At 44.5% G+C, this 18564-nt stretch overlaps 1 protein-coding gene and 1 long non-coding RNA gene across 12 annotated transcripts in view; both read right to left on the bottom strand.

Annotated features, from left to right (window-relative positions):
- Window positions 1–16147, bottom strand: part of MTCL1 (microtubule crosslinking factor 1) — an 89282-nt gene extending 73135 nt beyond the window's left edge. For 3 of the 11 annotated variants that reach the window (XM_083746729.1, XM_083746733.1, XM_083746735.1), the window contains exons 1-3: window positions 14305–15011; window positions 3371–3595; window positions 546–704 (exon numbers count right to left, since the gene is read on the bottom strand). In XM_083746729.1, coding sequence (XP_083602855.1) covers window positions 546–704; window positions 3371–3568 — 357 coding nt within the window. In that variant the 5' untranslated portion in view covers window positions 3569–3595; window positions 14305–15011. Of the gene's footprint in view, window positions 1–545; window positions 705–3370; window positions 3596–14304 lie in introns of all 11 variants that reach the window. The other 8 variants (XM_083746725.1, XM_083746728.1, XM_083746731.1 and 5 more) reach the window with 6 other exon arrangements.
- LOC310848158 lies at window positions 7500–11752 on the bottom strand. Its single transcript, XR_014566191.1, has 2 exons — window positions 10857–11752; window positions 7500–10707 (listed from the first exon to the last, which is right to left on the bottom strand). It is a non-coding gene; the product is annotated as an uncharacterized lncRNA (long non-coding RNA).
- Window positions 16148–18564: the final 2417 nt, after the last annotated feature.

Genomic DNA, 18564 nt, shown 5'->3' with positions numbered 1-18564 from the left:
AAACTCTTACTTGTACATAAAGCCAGTTCTCTATTGCTTGGCAGCATCCCCCACCCCAGATTTCAATGAGGTATTAAACAGAAGCTTAGTCGCACATGTCTCAATTAACATCTCTGATTTAAATCCTCCAGATGTATTCAGTCCTCCCACAGGAACATTAAATATGACGAATAACTTTCAAATGTGAGAAAAGCATTATAGAAACAAATTCCTATATAGTAAGGACAACCCATTCACACAACGCACTAACGGCACCAATAATATGCTTGGTGGTTGGGAGAAATAAGATCTCAGATGAAGCCAAGAAGCATGTAGCCCTCTGATACACAAGAGGCTCTCTGAGTCAGAAACAATGGATTTCTAGAACATAGATGCTATTGGACAAAGCAAAAAACCAAGTTGGGAGATGCTGTCACTGACAGGTATAAAGTGACAGGTGTTTTGTTGACTGGAATTCTATTATTAGTGAGTTTTGTTTAAATGTATTTCAGATTTCTTTTACTAGCAAGCCTCTCATTAGTTATCTGTCATCAGTTGCTACTTACCTCTTTCAATCTATCCAGCTCATTTTGCAGTGCCTGTTTCGATATTTCCATCTCAATGATTTGTTGACGAAGGATTTCATTTTCATCCTCTGCTTTAACTCGTTTCTCTTCCACATTCTCCAGTTCATGGTGCAGCCTAACGGATACATCTTTGGCTACCTATTCAAAAAAGAGTATACAAACATATCTTGAAGTAGCAACAGCAGTAGCAGTTTTAAAAACATTTTCCATTAACAAAATTGAAAATATAAATGCATAATAACGTAAGGTGTAAAAGCTTTCCTGATAGCAGAAATGGATGGATATATATATATATAAAATCAATGGAGTGGCATTTAAACCTCCCAGGACATTCTGCAGCTTACTTTAAATTGCCCATACAGATAGCACATCATCAAGAACTTCAGTGCTATCACTTGTAAAGTGAATTGGCACAATAGATTTTTAACACGCTTGATGTGTTAATTGGTTTACCAATACCAGGATGTCTGTGTTATTAACATAAACTGGCTTTTTGTGAAAGGCCACTTGCTAATAATGTAATTATCACTACCTGCACTTTTCTGCATTTCATTACCTTCTGACTCTCACCATTAACAATCCCCCTCAATGCCTCCTGAAGTTGTAAATTATACTCCACAAAATCAGATGCCATAAAAAAGTTAGTCTTTAAGGTACCACAAAAATCTTTATTATTTTTGCTGCAAGGGAATAACCGCTCTGGAAATAATCAACCAGTATCATTAACTAGGGGACGCGGGTGGCGCTGTGGTCTAAACCACTGAGCCTAGGGTTTGCCGATCGGAAGGTTGGTGGTTCAAATCCCTGTGACGGGGGTCAGCTCCCATTGTTTGGTCCCAGCTCCTGCCAACCTAGCAGTTCGAAAGCACGTCAAAGTGCAAGTAGATAAATAGGTACCGCTCCAGCGGGAAGGTAAACGGCATTTCCGTGCACTGCTCTGAATCACCAGAAGCGGCTTAGTCATGCTGTCAACATGACCCAGAAAAACAGTCTGCGGACAAACGCCGGCTCCCTTGGCCAGTAAAGCGAGATAAGCACCACAACCCCAGAGTCGTTCGTGACTGGACTTAACTGTCAGGGGTCCTTTACCTTTTTTATCATTAACTAAGTCCATGATAAGGGATGCGGGTGGCGCTGTGGGTTAAACCACAGAGCCTAGGACCTGCCGATCGTAAGGTTGGCAGTTTGAATCCCCGCGGCGGGGTGAGCTCCCGTCGTTCGGTCCCAGCTCCTATCAACCTAGCAGTTCGAAAGCACCCCAAAGTGCGAGTAGATAAATAGGGACCACTCTCCAGCGGGAAGGTAAACGGCGTTTCCGTGTGCTGCGCTGGTGCTGGCTCGCCAGCTGCGGCTTAGTCACGCTGGCCACGTGACCCGGAAGCTGTCTTCGGACAAGCGCGGCCACCCAGCCTTCTGAGCGAGATGAGCATGCAACCCTAGAGTCGGTCACGACTGGCCCTGATGGGCAGGGGTACCTTTACCTTTTTAAGTCCATGATATAATACTAGCATACAATTTTAGGGTATTATAGTATTAAATAACAAATCATTTTATTAATTAGATTAAGCATACCTAAAACTCTATCTCTCCCCCCCCTTTTTAAACAAGCACAGCACAGATATGTATATAAATATCTTTTTTACAGATCAAGTGCACATACTGAAGAGAGAAAGTCTTCTGAAAGCCAAGTTGCACACATAATTAGCACAATTCAGAGCATTAGGGAATTTTCAGTTTAGGCAGTGGGAAACATGGCTCAGTTTGGATGCATCTATTGTGTATACATTTTAAATCCGTCCCCTACTTCAGAATGAGGTGAGTGAAGCCTGTTTGATTTCTCCTTAACAGCCAAGGCTCCTTTCAGGTGAAAAGTTAGTATTTCATTGGGAGGGTTTTTTAGCCTACACCTCCTCATAAAATGCTAGGTTTCCAAATGCAGGGAATATTCAAAGCATATAATTTAGAGTTGGGAGGAATATAGAGTTGAAAGTCATCTAGTCCAATTTCCTGCTTAACATAGAAATTTTGTAACTGACAGGTGGCCTCTACTTAAATATCTCTTGTGAAGGAGAACCCAACACCTCCCAAGGCAGTCTCTGTTCCACTGTCATACAACTATTACCATCAGGAAGTTTATCCTGACATTTTATCCAAAATCTGCTTTCTAACAATTTTCACCTGTTAGTTATAGTCCTGCCCTTTGGATCAGAGGACATGTCTCTTCCATCTTCTGAGAGGCTTCCCTTCAGATATTTTACAGCTCTTTCTCCCCCTTAAACTTCTCTTCTCCAGCTGAACATACCCAGTACTTTCAACCATTCAATATGGGGCTTGATTTCCAAAATCCCTCACCATCCTGGTCACCCTCCTATGGATGCACCCTAGCTGATTCCTGTATGTCTTCTTATAGCAAGTGTGATTCTCCTATGTGCACTCTGAAATGCCTTAGTCCTTACTGCCTGACAGTGGGGTTCCTGAAAAGTGAGACAGACAGTTCTTCAGGACAAGGTCTGCTATGCTTCACATAGGAACAGTGATGATTTCTATGAGCAGCAAGAACTTCCATTAGTCTCTAGATCTGCCTGTGCCAGATTGCTTTCACAGAAACCATCCCCCCCCCCGCCGCCAAATACTCAGACATAGCTGTGAAATGTGATAGGCTTTTACCAATTACTTATCAAGGATTTTATTGAAGGCACTGTAGCAGCCAATTGCACATGGGACTCTGACTTGCCTATAGCAGATAGCATGTGCAGAGCTCCATGACTAACTTAGATGTCTTTATGCATAAAGCCTTCACTCACCTTTAGATCTTGCTCTAAGCTTCTAATTAACTCCCCATCCACTTGACCCGTCTGTGCAACTTTCAAGCTTTTCTGTTCTGCTTTCCTGAGACGATACTGCAAAATGCGACAGTTCTTGTTTGCACGGTCCAGCTCTCGTCGAAGTTCCTGAAGTTGGTAAACATCTTCTTCAAGGTAGCTGTCACGCATCTCTTCCATTTCAGCCCGCAGTTCATCGAGCTCATCCTGCCATGACCCAAAACACTATCAGATATCAAAAAGGCGATTCTGCTCCCTCCACATCAAGAGACACATCAAGATATGATAGGAATAATCCAGCACTCACAGACAAGGAGAATCCCGTTGAAATGATCTTGCAAGCAACATCAAGCTCATGTTGATCTTGCAAACTACAGTGGTACCTTGGGTTACATACGCTTCAGGTTACATACGCTTCAGGTTACAGACTCCACTAACCCAGAAATAGTACCTCGGGTTAAGGACAGGATGAGAACAGAAATCGTGCTCCAGCGGCGGGCGGCAGCGGGAGGCCCCATTAGCTAAAGTGGTGCTTCAGGTTAAGAACGGTTTCAGGTTAAGAACGGACCTCTGGAACGAATTAAGTACTTAACCTGAGGTACCACTGTAATACCAGTTGTAACTTACCTCTTCAGAAATAATAGGAACAGCAAAAAAAAGTTATATATCAAAGCTGTCAAATCAATTCATATGGAGTTGAAACTCCTTGTCTATTGTGCTGCTATGTTTCCTTACACCAGTGATGGCCAAACTTGGCCCTCCAGCTGTTTGGGACTACAACTCCCACCATCCCTGACCACTGGTCCTGTTAGCTAGGGATGATGGGAGCTGTAGTCCCAAAACAGCTGGAGGGCCAAGTTCGGCCATCACTGCCTTACACAAACACACATACAAGCTTCCAAATTTGAAACTTAAATATTATGCTTTCTAAGAATATATTTTTTTTGCTAAAGTTTGCAATACAGTACATTCTTCTAGAAAATAATATCCTTTTAAAAAAAAACCTCATTCCTATTAATCTAATCTGTATATACCTAAATCTCTCAAGCTAAAACCTTTATAAGCAGGTCTTCAGGCTCAGTGGATAGGCCATTAACTTGCTGGAGGATGACTCCTGGGACACCAACTATTCTATTATTAACCTAGCTCTGTGTTTAAAAAGAAAACGGATGATGGAAAGCAGCAATAAGATTAGTTCTCACATAAAGGCTTCCAACAAAGATTTAGATACCTTCAATTTGCAGTTTATTGGCCTCTTTAAGGAGGAGCAAAACCAAGCAGTTCTGCCTACTGGATATTTTTCAAGTACACGTCTATGCCTATAATTCTTTAAGGATAGCATAGGTGCCAACTATAGGGGGCCCTGGAGGCCTGGGCACCCACAGCACAGGCTCTTACATGACTTCCGGTTTGTACCGGAAGTTGCATCAGAAGCCAGACGTGACCCCCAAGGAAACGTCAGGATGCAACTTCTGGGACGCAACCACATGAGACCTCATACGTGATCTCCAAGGTGCCGCAAGACCTCAGAAATGCTGCTGCAGTGCGTTGATGTAATGTTATGTCATGATGTCATGACGCTGTTACATCATGGGTGCAATTAGGCACCCATAACCTGGGGCCTAAGTTGGCGCCCCTGAAGGATAGCATTGTGTGTGTGTGTGTGTGTGTGGACGCGCTATACACACACATAGGTTTTCACAGTGCTTTTTCCTGGGGGTGCTCAGGGGTACACATACTGCTAAACATTTTGTGAATCTTTGTACTTTTGTCCATTTACTGTATTTATTTTTCTCAATTTGAACTATAAAACAGTAAAAACAAAAAAAATTCCTTCCAGTAGCACCTTAAAGACCAACTAAGTCAGTTCTTGGTATGAGCTTTCGTGTGCATGCACACTTCTTCAGATATTGAGCCGCATGAAATGGAAGTCCATCGGTATCTGAAGAAGTGTGCATGCACACGAAAGCTCATACCAAGAACTGACTTAGTTGGTCTTTAAGGTGCTACTGGAAGGAATTTTTTTTGTTTTGACTACGGCAGACCAACACGGCTACCTATCTGTAACTGTATATAAAACAGTAATTTTCTTGAATCAAAATGAGAGTACCTCTAAACATTTTTTGGGGGGGGGGGAAGCAGTGGGTTTGCACAAGTGGACTAAAGAACAAATCCAATTTTAAAAAAAACAACCACTGAGACAGAAGGGGGCAGGGAACTGTCCTTTCCATTAGCACAGTACTTTTTATGCAAAAATCAAGAACGTTACGCTTGGTGAATGCTGAAACACTCTCAGTAATATTTAAACACTTATCCTTCGAGTGGCTGCAAATTTATAGACTCCCATAGTAACTCAAATAAGGTCTGGTGTAAACCCTTAAATACAGGAGGAATAATTAGCTTTGGCAGTGGGTGCATATGGTTGCTCAGCATCAGTGCAAATAAACAGAAAGTGAAATTAGGTCACTTTTATTTATGTTATTACAGTAGGTGTCAAACTTTGGGATCTATGTTTGGAAATGTCGTTAACAGTCATTTTCCACTCACAAGCATTCTTCACAGAGCTTGGTGTCTATGACATCAAGATCATCAAAAGATCCCCCTTCAGGATAGTGAATAAGATCCACATTATGTCTGAGATCCTGAATCCACTTGGCAAACACAGAGTGCAACACAAACCTATGGCTGTTACTCAGTAATAAAGCCCAACAAGCTTGGTGAGGCTTAGTCCCTGGTGCTTAGGGATGGCAGCCCCAGTTCCTCTGAAGCCTAACTGAGCATAGGACTGCCATCTAAATGCTTAGTACTTTGTGACAATCAACCTGACCATAATGTGAGTGCACAATTGCCATTCTATTTAATCAGGCTGTGGCTGGGCTGCCCTTCAAGCCCTACTGAACTGAATGGAAACTGCTGAGCAGCAATGCTTGGCAAATTCTTTGCTGTGTTTCCTTGATAAACCCACTGAACCAAGGTCTGCTTAAAGATATTGTGGGAAGGGCAGAAAGAGTGAGGCAAAGTATCCTTACTATTTAATAACAGTCAAACCAGATGGAAGCTTAGAATCGAAAAAACTAGAAGATCTGTCATGCCTAACACACACACACTACTGATGCAGTACCGCACACACAGTTATTTATGCTCTTTTGTTTTGCAGTGACCTTATTCTTAACAAGATTCACCACACTTATGTCAACGTAAACAGAAAAACCAACATGTAAATCTACACTATAGTGAAAATAAACATGCGGTGAGGAAAGTGTGTTGAGATTGTGTCTGCTTTTGAAAAATGCAAAGCTTATAAAAATTCATGAGAGTGACTGTTGTAAAAAAAGAAAGAAGGGCACTGTTGTGATGCAGAAGATGCTATTCATTTCTGCTACTTAAGTGGTTTCAAAGGGTTTGAACCAGTGGCAGCTTCAGCCAGAGCTTATATATTCCTTTTCTTCTCTTTTTAAAGGACTCAGTACTATACATTTGCCCTAGGAAACTTTTGAATTCTAATCTCTCCATTCTTTAAATTGCTTTAATGTTTTTAATCTCAGGGGGGGGGGAGGGAATCCAAAATAACTATACACATCAATATTCTCATGCTCATGTCACCATTTGTACCAGTTACAATGTATATGGTTAGAAGCGTATTTATTATGGATCTTCAGGCTTTTGGGTAACATTGTTTTTGTACAATGAAACCCTCTGAAAGGTCATGCATGTAAAGCCAATACAAAAAATTACCAGAGCTCTTAAGAGTGTCAATGTGTTTTCAAATTGCTCCCAGTTTTAAACAGTTGGAGATATATATATATTCACTCTGCTTCCCCTGGACAATGCCATGTTTCAGCAGAGCCACAGCTGTGGCTAAGAAGATAGACCCACAGCCATTGTTTACCAGGCTGAATTCTCACTCTAGCAGCTGACTGCCCCAACATTTGCAGATTGTCGATGTTATTCTGATGCCTAAGGTTAGATTTATCTCCTTTTCCCCGTGACAAATACATTTAAGATGCAAGAGAATGGCAAACCCTTCCCAAAGAAGCAAGGCATAGCCTTTGATATATATGTTTTTAAATAATCACCATCAATTCTAGATATTCTTACTGTGCAAAAGAAAAAAAAAGATTCTACAATACAGTATACACCAGGTAATATCCACGGTTAGCCACATTCATCGGTAAACCCATTGAAATGAATGCATCTACTCTAACTTAGTTGGCTATCACTCAGGATATTATTTACACCTTGGTAAAAAGGTATATAAATTCAACAAATAAATTTAATAAAATGTATTTGACAATTTATATGATATTTGGTGGTTTCATGGGAAATTTCATATTCTTTATAGCAGAGGTGAGAAACCTCCCCTACTCAATCTGTCAGGGACCATGTGCAAGCAGTGTTATGGGGCCAAAACCAAAAGTGGGTGGGGTCAGAGCCACCCCACTCTCTCCCCCCCTTCTCACCCACACATACCCATCCATTCAAATACATGTCCATTCATGCAATTCTTCCTCCCCAGCTGCCTCTCTTCCTTGCCAACATGCAGAGCAGCTAGTCATAGTGGGTGGAAGAGGGAGTGGCACAAGAGGGAGCACAGTCTAAACAGTGAGGCCCCAGAGACTGCGTCACATCCATGGGCCAGAGGTTTCCCACCCTGCTTTACAGGATGTTAGGAAGCCTTGGATACCATTCAGATGATATGCCTAAAACTTCTGCTGCATAAATAAAGTCTTGCGGAAAGTATCTTAAGAGTTGAAGGAGGCAGCTACCGTATCGTTTTGGACCAGATGAATAATGGTCCAACTATGGTCAGGTGCAGCCAATGCTGTTCTTCACAAGCATGAACTGGACTTTTTCATGTCTTAACTGTTCTTGATTGGAGGGGCAGTGTCTAATTTCAATGCAGAATATGAGGCTGAGGGGAGCTGAACTCTTTGCCCTCCCACACCTTATTTCACTTGGCAGAAAAGTTTTTCAAAGTGATGGAATGCACTGATGCAAAATGAAGGACCACAGCTTAGGAAAAGGGCTGTAGCTCAGTGTTATAGCATTTGCCTTGCATGCAGCAGGTCCTTGCCATGCCCAGGTAGGTCTGGGAATGTTCCTTGGCTGAAACCCTGGAAAGCCATTGCCAGCCAGAGTAGAGAATATTGAGCCACATGAACCAATGGTCTTCATAGCAGCTTCCTATTCTCCTATGAAGAAACGTTCATCTCTCACCCATTTTTATGTGTTACATTACAAATCAAACCCCTTACTTTAAATGCAAATGGGGCTGACAAGGCTACCCTACCCTGTCTAGGCCTGCAGTAAACTAATCCAACCTTATAAAACAACCGCCAGACTGATGCCCAGCACTACTATACCACGTTGCTTCTATAAATAACAACTCCCTTTTTCAGCTTAAGCTTTACTTACATTTAATCTACTCTTTTAGGTCCAGTTCTAACATATTCCCTCTCCAGGCAAAATTCACATAGTCTCTGTAAATAAAAGGCTACAGACTGAAGCATTTGTTAATCTAAACCCAAAATACTATATTCACAAGAAGGAAAGTCAAATGGTACAGTATTTGTGGTTACTCAATCATCTCAGTTTCTTTTATTTATAGATCTTTCTGAATGTAGCTTCAGTAGTGTGCCAAAAGATCATATTGTAAATACAAACCCTTGTAGAAGTTCCAGCACATAAAAATTCATGCAGCAGCATTTTGAACAGTGACTTCTATTTATGGATGGGAAGACTTAACATAAGAAAAATAATTTTAAGCAGCATCTTTATAATAACATTTTTAGCATGGCTGTTCTTTATCCTAGGGGCCTGCTTAATGTATTAAGGGAACAATCCTAAATATGGGAAGCTGGCATAAAGTACACCAGATCCAAACTCTGTTCAGGAGTGTGGCTGCTGTCAGTCTAAGTCTGGAAAATAAGCCTTTAAAATTGAGTTTGACTTATTCCACCCTTTTTGCCATCATGTTTTCTGCTGGGTTGCCAGGTCATGTGACCAAGCTAAATGGAGTTAGGATCCCCCTGCCCAATCCTGCCCCTCTTCCCTATTTGTTAAGGTTCATGCCAGGGTAAGCTCCACTGTTCTCATTTTAGTCCTTGCTGAGCCAGGATGAGGAAGTTATGCCCATGGATCTCTGGCTGAGTGAGGGTTCTGCACCTGGGAATCCTGGCTGAGCAGGGAACTTGGTGGCTGACCTGGAGCTCTGCCACATCTTCACTCATTCTGGCAGATCTCAGCTTAGTTACCGTACTTACTAACAGGCTTTGTTACAGAACAAATACATGAATAAGATAACAAATTATTTGAACCCCAAATTAGGGAAGGGAGAGATCTCATTTTAACTGATAAAAGCAAGTGAGGTGCTTTGTTTTTTTCGTTCAAACTTGGTGATGAAAAGAACCTTGCTCTCCCCTGCTATATTTTCACCCTTACAAAGGCTAAATTAAACAAAAGCCTACATACCATAGCACAGACCATACAGTTGGCTAAAATAGATGGGTCTGGCTATACTTTTTCCTTTTTCCCAAAAGAAAAGTGAGGATGGGTGAAATGCCACCCACTTCTTTTTAGACAAATAGAGCCTGGCCTAACCATCCTACTTCCCTTTCTCACCTACTTTGATACTATCCAACCCCCTACAAAACCATTCCATTTTGTGCACTGCAGCCAGTCACTAAGTGGTACTCAAACTCAGAATACTGGGAGGGGGCATGACTGCTTACTGTGATATGGTACCACTTTAAATGCATAGTGTGGATGGGGTCTGTATTATAGTCCACAGCAGGCATAGACAACATGGTGCCCTGCAGATGTTAATGGACTACAATTCCCAACAACTTCTGCAGGCAGCCATGCTGGCTACCCCTGGTCTCTTGAACATTCCAGGTTTCTTTGAAAAAGACAAGCTGTAGTCAGGTAACGATGGGAGCAAAAGTGCTTGATCTCTTCTTTAAGGCCATGCTAAAGAACAGAGCAAGGGGGGAGGAAGTGTGGTCAAGGCTCACACAAGCCTTTTGATTTAAAATCCCACATTTTATGTTCTCTCATCCCCTCCCCTGACAAAGTTATTCCCACATGTCTCCAAGGGACTCTCCCACAATCAGTTTTGTGCATTAAATAAACTTTTGTTTCCTATACAGTGCACACAGCAAGTCTGACTATTGAACTTCCCTTACAGGAATATCACATTTCCCCTAACAAAGAAACCATTATATTTTGGAGCTGGGGAAATGCTATATCCCCCCACCCCTTGCCAGGTGGTATATTTGTTTCTTGTGCAATTCTGGCACCTGTGGGATGATCTTTGTGTTCTGGTGGATACAGTGGCGTAGCGTGGGTTGTCAGCACCCGGGGCAAGGCAAGTAATTTGCGCCCCCTAACCCGTGGATTTGCGCCCCCTAACCCCCAGATGTTGCGCCCAGTGCAGCCGGCCCCCCTTGCACCCCCCACGCTACGCCACTGGGTGGATATGCTTCTGATACAAACTGCCATACCATGTACCCACACTATTTTGTGATCTGTTTTAATACATACAGTACTTCTGGTTGTTTTTTTTTAAAAGATCTCTGTAAGCTCCTCCACAATCCAATTTAACTCATCTAGCTTCTTCTTTTAGCTGGCAAATCTGCTATGAAGTTGCATATATACATATGCCTGTATAAGTACACATATACCTGTACAAGTTTTTCAAAATTCTTGGGAACATTTGCCTTTCCTTGCTCCTGTTCTAGAGCACACATTTAATATTTTTTTAAAAAAACGTAAATGTGAGAGAATGTCAATAAACTGCTGCGTTTTCCCCACCCTGTTTTGTGTGCATGTGATATCATACTGCTGGCATTGAGAAGACTTGCAGCTAAGTTGTAGTGTTGAAGCAATGATTCTTCAACATCAACTTCGTTGGACTGGTCATGTTGTGCAGATGCCTGGTGATTATCTTCCAAAGCAACTACCGTACTCTATTCCAAACTTAAAAATGGAAAGCGTAATGCTGGTGGTCAACAAAAGAGGTTTAAAGACTGTCTCAAGGCAAATCTAAAAAAATGTAGTATAAACACTGGCAACTGGGAAACATTGGCCTGTGAGCACTCCAGTTAGAGAACAGCCTTTAGCAAAGGTGTCATGGGCTTTGAAGACACTCGAACTCAGGACGCAAGGGAGAAAAGTGCTAAGAGGAAGGCATGCTTGGCAAATCCACACCATGATCAACTCCCGCCCGGAAACCAATGTCCCCACTGTGCAAGGACGTGTAGATCCATAATCGGCCTCCACAGTCACTTACGGACTCATGTTAAAACTGTGTTTATGGAAGACAATCTTACTCGGCTACGAGTGAGTGATCGCCAAAGAAGAAGAAGAAGAGTGAGTGATCGCCAAAGAAGAAGAAGAAGACCGTTGAGGCACACTGCAACTGATTATGCAGACTAAAACCCCCTGTGACTTTATCAGCTGCCCAGCAGACTGAAATCTAGCACAGAAAGACTGCCTATCAATTTCCATGGCAGGAAAAGCTTCTGCTAATTTCGCCCCCTGCCACAGCTGTTAAACACCTACCATAAAAAATGTTGACAACCCTGCATTCAGAGAGCTCTCCATGTGTGATCTCTCACCTGTCATTTCTCTCACAAACAAACTATACTTATATATACTGAATATCAAAACAACTATTTAACTTCTATCTTCATTCTATTTTTTACCATTTCATTTTGTTATGGGGGGAGGGGGAAATGTTATTGAAAGCAGGTATGTTATATATCAGTTATCAGAGAGATTAGAATACTGTAAGCCAGGGGTCAGCAAACTTTTTCAGACCTTGTGGGGGGCCGGACTATATTTTGGGGAAAAAATATGAACGAATTCCTACGCCCCACAAATAACCCAGAAATGCATTTTAAATAAAAGGACACATTCTACTCATGTAAAAACTGGATTTAGAAAGCGATTGGGCCAGATCTGGCCCCCGGGCCTTTGTTTGCCTACGCCTGCTCTAAGCCATAACCAGCTTTTAGAACACTAGCATTTTAACCAACCAGCTTGCCAGTCAGACTTCCACAGAGAAAAAATTACATATGTTACTGTGTTAGATCATCAAACTGCTAGTGGAAGGTCAAATATCTACATGCTTCTACTATGTTGTCTTATGTCTTTAAGAATATTTTAATAATAAAAACAACAATGAAGTTCAAAGGCAACTCAGTCCTCATTTTAAATTGGAAGCAAGTTCCACTGATGTCAACTTTCCAAGTTGCATTACAGTTTTTGGAAAACCACCATGCCAAATGTAAGTTAACAAAACAGTTGTATGATTTGCAACCTATTTACATAACTGAAATCTGATAGAATGCAACATATAGTGGCTTGTAAACAAAGTAAAATATAAAAGTGGGAAACAATTGTTCACAGATTCCAAGAATAAAACATCTATTCTTCCTTATGGATCGTGATTGTGCTTCAGCAGGCTGAATGAGGCTACAGTCATAGACAAACTTCCTTGGAAGTAAATGCCACTGAACTTATTTGGATTTCCTTCCAGACAAACATGCATAGGAACAAACTGCATAAGATTCTACTCAGAAACTTTCCTACTAAAATGATTTTTTCTTTACGGAATATTACATACTACACACAAACCTGCTTCATGACTACCATACTTTCCCAAAGATTTAAATCCAAAGTCCTACACTACTTTGAAGTGGGCAGCATCCAACTACTATAAAGAGGAGCTGAAAGGAATTTGGAAAGGAAATTGATGTAAGTACTGTGGTACCTCGGGTTACATACGCTTCAGGTTACAGACTCTGCTAACCCAGAAATAGCACTTCAGATTAGGAATTTTGCTTCAGGACAAGAACAGAAATCGTGCTCCGGCGGCACGGCAGCAGCAGGAGGCCCTATTAGCTAAAGTGGTGCTTCAGGTTAAGAACAGTTTCAGGTTAAGAACGGACCTCCGGAACGAATTAAGTACTTAACCCAAGGTACCACTGTAGTATCTAATTCACAAACATCTCACACAACATCCAAGCATAAATAACTAACTGCTTCTCTCATGCACATCCTGGAGGTGAAAAAACTGGCATCCTCCTTCTCCAAGAGCCACACTCCCTTCCATCCACACAAACATTTTTGGAAACGTCTCTACAGAACTGGTGTCTCTCTTGTGGAATTAAAGTGCCCTGATAGAAGAAGGAATGTCCAGCCCCCTTCGATGGAGCTGCAAGGTCCTAATCTGGAACCCAGCACAGCAGCACCATTCTGAAGAGCCCACATGTCTCAATGGCAAGAAGAACCAACGCAGAGTCTGGCTTAAAAGGCTAACTTAAAGGGGCCACAAGACTCTCCTGGTTGTTTTTGCTGCAGGGGACTTATACACCGCCACCCCTCTGAACGTAAAGAAGTTTGACATTACTGTGCTTGAACTGCAGGACACAAAACGAGCGCATATTTCTGCAACCATGAGACATGGCGTTTGTATGTCTTTTATAAGAACATCCGTTAGCAGAAAAACTTCAGGAACCACCAAGTTGAACCCCGTGTGCTCTGGAGAAGATGGGGCGAAAGAGGGTACAAAATTGGCATCCCTCTCTCTCCTCCTCGCCAGAAACTACTACCTCTGGGGCGGCACACCACTATTATTATATCCTATAATAGCTCGAACTGGGAAGGAAACTTCCCAGCCGTCCAGTTCGGCTTGTCAATGCTCCTTGCCCCAAGGAATCCCCTCCCTCATTGCCCTTATTCCAGATGGACGACCCCACCCCACCCCACAGTCGGTGTCTGGCGTGTCTGTTACTTTTGCGAAGTTGCCCCCAGGTCAGCCAAGCAGACCTGCCTTTCCTCGGCGCCTCCCCGCCTCCCTGACCCGCTGGCTGCCCCCTCGGGCCCTCCTCCTCCCTCTTCCCGCCCTTTACCTTGAGGTAATCGTTCTCGGAGCGCAGCTCTTCGATCTCCCTCAGCAGCTCCTCCTCGTCGACCACCAGCTGCCTCTCGCAGGAGGGAAGCACCACCAGCGGGGCTTTGCCGCCCAGCCTCAGGCTCCCCGCAGGCGGCGCGCTTTTGGCGGGCGCCGCTTTCTCCGGGGCTCTCCCCCAGATCGCCTCGTCGCCCGGCGACTGCTCCACGTTGGCGGCTCCCGAGGGAGCCGGGGAGGCAGGTGGCGCTGCTGGCGGCCCTTTGCTGGCGGCGCCCGAAGAAGGCGAGGCAGGCTGAGGGACGACGCCTGGCCCCGGGGGCAGAGCGGGCGCTGGCTGCGGCTGCTCGCGTTCCCGGTCGCTGGAGCCGGTGCCGGACTCCGCGTCGCTGCTGGCGGCCTGAGCCAGCCTCTGCTCGTCGGAGAGCGGCTCGGACGGGCAGTCGGACAGGTCGGAGCTGCTGTCCGTGTGGCTGATCCTGGCGCCGGGTCCGCTGCCCAGCCCAGCGGCCGGGGCCAGGGAGCCCGGCGGGGCCAGGGAGGCGCATCGCTTGCCCTTCCTGCCTTTGCTGGGCTCGCCCCCGGGCTGCCTCCCGCCGGCCTTGGCGCCCGCCTGCTCCTGGGCCCGGGCTGCCTTCTTGCTCGAGAGGGCGGATTTGGCGCTGCCCGCCTTGCCGGCAGCGAGGCAAGCCGCCGCCGCCGCCGCCTTCGCGCCCTGGGCGCAGCTCCGCCGGGAGAGACGGCTCTGCGTGGCCAGCAGCCCCGGCGAGTGCGGGCGGGCTCCCGCCTGCGGGGACTGCGGCTTGCCGGAGAGGCTGGGGGATTTGGGGGGCACCGGCGGGGGCTTGGCGGAAGCTGCCCGTGCGTGGAGGTCCTTGAGGAAAGGTCTGGCCGGGGAGGGAGCTCGGTGGAGCCTCTTCTTCTCCGCGAAGGAGTGGTGCGGGCTCTGCGGCGACGGCGGCGGCTTCAGAGCCTCGCCGAGGCTGGTGCCGTTCAAAGTCTCCATGGTCCCGGCTGCCCGAGAAGACGCCGGGGAGGGGCGGACACTTGCGGCTCCTCGAGCCCTTCCCGAGCGCAGGAGTGTGAGTGGCGGAGGCGACGGTCCTCCCGGCAGAGCCCCGCAGCAGCAGCGCCTTCCTCTAGTTTTCGCCTTTGCTCTCTCATCACTCCTGCTTCCACCTCGCCCACCACAAAGCTCGCACTTTTTCCTCGTTCTGGTTCAGCGAGACGGGCTCCTCTCCTCCACCCCTCGGTCGGAAAACACAAAGCACAATCGGTGGCACTCTCCCCCCCCCCCACCCCCACAGCTCTTTCCAATCCGCTCGATGCAGCTCACGGTAACGTTGCAGCCTGCAACATCGACTCCTTTTTCCTTATGCCCGACGCAGACAAGTGTTTTCCGGATTCCTTCTCCGCTTCGCCAGCTTCGCAGACCGAGACCGTCATTCATTCATCATTCCCGAGCCACCCTCTCCTCGCCGTCCCTCGCTTTCGTCGCCACTGCACCTCCCGATCTCCCGAAGCGAGCTCTTTGCTCCTCGCCTTAGCTCCTGAAATAGAGAAAACTGCAAACGCTGCTGTCTCCCGTACTGACGCTGCCCCTCTGTGCGCATGATCCTCCCCTTCTGTCACCCAGCCAAGCTGCTCTCAGCGCGAGCCACTTTTTCCTAGAGCTCTCTCTTTCTGCATGCGTATTTATTGAGGCTCCTCGGCCAGTTTCAGCCTATAATAAACCTGGATTGCGCGGAGGAGGGGGGGCAAGAGATGATGGAAACTTAATTCTGTAGCCATTGGGGTGTATTGTTGGAACCTATACACTTTCCTAATGTTTATTCCTTGGCAAAAGCAAGCCCTTTGGTGCTGGGGCTGCAGCCGCAGCAGCAATAGCAATAAATCTATTCTGCTACCTATTCTGCTTGCCTGTAGCACAGGCTGGCATCAGAACAGGTTTTATTGCCCAGAAGATAAGCAACTCTTGTCCAGAGGATGAGCACTAAGAAAATCTCCAGCAGACTGATGTTGACTGCAATCCCCAAACTGATATCCTTTGCACTTAAACTTGATAAAGCTGTTTCGGTGAGCTGGAATGCCTAGAACTCCAAGTCAAATAGGTTTGGGCCTATCCATCATCAATTTTAGAATCATTAAAATATGAGAAACAGAATGATTAAAAGCAGAACACAATACAAGATAATCAACTTTTTTTTTTTTTAATCCACCCTGCTCCAAAAATATGTCTAACCCCAAAAGGAAGGGGAAAAGAACATTTTGGAATCCTATCGCTGTGATCTGAGCTAGGTAAGTAGACAACTTCCTCATTCATTTCTGTGGGACCTTCTCAACATACAGAGTTCCATGATGCACCAGAGTGTGCATAAACTGTGGTTCAGGGTAACTATATGAAAATGAAAGAAACAAAGGATTACAACTAAGCTTTACTCAAAGTAGACCCATTTATATTAATGGGCCAATGTTAGATATGTTGGTTAATTTCAATGGGTCTACTCTGAATAGGACTTGCATTGGATACAAACCATGGGGTGGTATTCAACTACATTTTACCCAGTATAAACCCATTGAAATGAATGAGCATATCTATGGTCCATTAATTTCAATAGACCTATTATCAGTGAAACTTAACTGAATACCACCCATCATTTTAAAATTTTAAAAAAGGTTACATTAAGTGAGCATTGAAAATATTCTGTTAGTCATTGAGAGTATTCTACCATTCTTAACAGAAATTCAGAAGGGTGTGGAAAAAAGTAGTTCATGCGAAGGGCTTCAAGCAAGAGATCTTTTAATTAAAACTAGGCCAGCTAATGAAAAATTCAAAAAGGGGAGGAGGGCAGAATCATGCTGAATTATGGTAGAAAAGCTTCTTGCAAGTAAATAAAGAGTGAAAGCATAGGAAATAAGGTAAAAATGAAGGACAATACACTTCAAGCAATATAGTTCAGTTGTGGGCCTTTAGACAAGTGCCATGGTGGTCACAGTTCTTAAGTAACAATGATTCTCATCTCTAATCCTTCACCCCCAGAGGCACACTCCATTGTCCCTTGAGGCAGGCGGATGCCAACAGCAACAACAACTATTCAATGGCACTTAATCATGATCAATATTTCTAGAACTGCCGCAGTAATTTATGCAAAGTGTATAAATAGGACAAACAGAAGATGAGAGTCTTAATAGCACCTGATTAAGCTGGGAGATAAAAAAACCTCTATTATTACAAAGTCAAGGTAGTCTCATGAAAGATGATCCCCATCACCATTGTTGAAATGTGGGAGAATCTGATAATCTCACACAATACAGAGTGGGCTTATCATTGGGTAACACCTTACTCAGGTCAATAGCTAAAATGCTAGTGTCACTCAAATGTCATAAGACATGTTTGCACTGGGTCTTATATTGATACACAAATAATTTCACCATCCTTGTTCCTACCTTGGAAGGAGTCTTGTGGCTTGGCAGTTTGCAAATACAGTGGTACCTCGGGTTAAGAACTTGATTCATTCTGGATGTCCGTTCTTAACCCGAGGTACCACTTTAGCTAATGGGGCCTCCGGCTGCCGCCGCTGTGCTATTTCTGTTCTCATCCTGAAGTAAAGTTCTTAACCCGAGGTACTAGCTCTAGGACAGCTAATAATCACAATAAAGTGAATCACAATAGCACTGGGACTCTGTTCCAGTATAGCTGTGGTCAGCGGCTACATATCAGGCTTTGGAAGAGACTTTAAAGACTCATTTGTTTCATTCCCCTTTCCTGTGTAATTTTTTTCTTTTTTGGACCCGCTTTTTTGAACCCATAGGAGCCTGTTGTGTCAGGATTGAACTATTGTTATGTACTGTATATGGGAAGATTGTTATGTGCTGAAGATGGTTCAGAAGCTGCAATGGTGCAGAATGCAGCAACCAGAGAGCTGGTGGACACTACTGTCTGGGCCACGTATTACATTAGTTCTTAAAGACCTACACAGGGATACCTGTTTGCTTCTGAGTCCAACTGAAGGTGCCCAGATTGACATAAAGTGCCCTAAACAACTTGGGCCCCGAACTTCCTCCCATATAGACCTGCCAGGCTGGCATATCCAGGGCAGGCCTATTGGCAGGTCCAGTTCCCTGCAAAGTTTGTGGGGTGGCAGTGCATGAGAGGGCATTCACAGATGATGATACCCTCTCCCGCCCTCATTGCACCTGGCTTCCTCATTGTATACATTTTGATGCCAGGTCAGACGTTTTTACACAAGACTTTGGTGGT

This window comes from Podarcis gaigeae (assembly GCF_964106915.1).
Source record: "Podarcis gaigeae genome assembly, chromosome: 7".
In the NCBI taxonomy this organism is placed as follows: domain Eukaryota; kingdom Metazoa; phylum Chordata; class Lepidosauria; order Squamata; family Lacertidae; genus Podarcis; species Podarcis gaigeae.
This window is presented reverse-complemented; position numbering and strand designations above follow the sequence as displayed.